Source organism: Pinus tabuliformis, chromosome 9 (assembly GCF_031772625.1).
Source record: "Pinus tabuliformis cultivar Carrire ecotype Pingquan chromosome 9, CPIR1, whole genome shotgun sequence".
Lineage (NCBI taxonomy): Eukaryota > Viridiplantae > Streptophyta > Pinopsida > Pinales > Pinaceae > Pinus > Pinus tabuliformis.
The window spans coordinates 1,938,864,829-1,938,866,299 of record NC_142307.1 but is presented as its reverse complement, the minus strand read 5'-3'; the positions used below and the strand labels follow the sequence as shown (position 1 = coordinate 1,938,866,299).

General features: G+C 45.6%; 1 protein-coding gene across 1 annotated transcript; it reads left to right on the top strand.

Annotated features, from left to right (window-relative positions):
* Positions 1 to 225: 225 nt before the first annotated feature.
* Positions 226 to 1,018, top strand: LOC149156720 (uncharacterized). The gene is made up of 2 exons (XM_089444844.1): positions 226 to 840; positions 959 to 1,018. Exons 1-2 carry the CDS (start codon positions 226 to 228, stop codon positions 1,016 to 1,018), a joined length of 675 nt encoding a protein of 224 aa, XP_089300970.1.
* The last annotated feature ends 453 nt before the right edge of the window (positions 1,019 to 1,471 follow it).

Sequence of the window (1,471 nt, the reverse complement as noted above, 5' to 3'; positions counted from 1 at the left end):
GCCCTCTGCTGTAGGTTTCTTTGGCAAGGGAACAAACAGGGTAGGATTTTTGCTTGGGTCAGGTGGGAGGCCCTGAACCTACCAAAAAAATGGGGAGGTTGGGGCCTAAAAAAGTTAGAAGATTTCTCATTAGCACTTGCCGCAAAACTTGGCTGGAAATTAGTATCAGTAGACAGCCTTTGGACGAGGGTCACATATGCCAAATATATCGCTCCAATGCACATCATGGACTGGATTAGAAGAACCCATCTAAGTACCTCAGGCATCTCAATTATCTGGAAGGCTGTTCTAAAGGCTTTGAACCTGATCAGGGAGGGCCTCACCTGGAGAATTCGATCTGGGCACACTGTTCGCATTGGCCTTGATCCATGGGTGGGATGTGGGGACATGCACCGCCTACCCAGGGATCTCACACAGTATCTCCAACAACAGAACATCACTTATATATCACAAATTGCAGACCTGGAGAATTCCTCCTTCCTTCAACAAGCCTGGAAATCTGCACATCAGTTAAACATTCCTCCTAATTGGACACAGCACTGGGAGGAATACACTCAAGCCCTCACTGAAGCCCACATCCGTATACTTGATGGTGATGATGAGATTATATGGGCTCTTTCAAAAAATGGCAGGTACACACCAAAAGATGGATATCTGACATTGTCGGCACCAAGGAAGCCTCTGCTGCTTGTTGACTGGTGGAGACATCTTTGGAAACTCAAGGCTCCCCCCAGAACTAGACTCTTAATGTGGACCATCCTCCGGAACAAAATCCCTACTGGGGAAAACCTCCTCAAACGAGCACATTATGGACCCCATTGGTGCAGCTTCTGCAAGCAGGCAAATGAGTCCACTTCTCACCTTTTTTTAGAATGTACAACAATTTGTAACCTGTGGAAACTTATCCTACAGCCCATTGCACCCTCTGCAATCTGGGCTGGAAATTCTATTCTTGCAGCTTGGCAATCCTGGTTTTACACTTCCTCATCTCAAAAGCTTCGGAACCTGCCCCTTCTGATTTGTTGGACAATATGGATTGCCAGGAACCGCATCATTTTTTAGGACACAATGCCGAACTGGGTTGTGTTGGTGACTAAAGTCATGGCTGATTTCCCCCTCATTGCGAATGATCCTCCCCCCTGTAATCTGCGCACTCCCTCTCGTATACAAATAAACTACGAAAAACCTTGGGCTTTTTTTGACGATGCAACTCAAGAGCAAGGCTGTGGAGGGGGGGCTATACTTCACTTATCCCATCATCATTCTTACAGCATGCTCATAGGATTCTGCAGATGCACAAATAATTCAGCTTAGCTCCTTGTCGCTAAACATCTCATACATTTCGCCTTGGAGAAAAACTGCACAGATCTACAACTATTTGGGGACTCTAAAATTATTTGTGACTGGCTGAACAGGAAAACTAGATGTTCTTCATATGCATTAATGCACATCTTGGAAGAGACATTGAGAT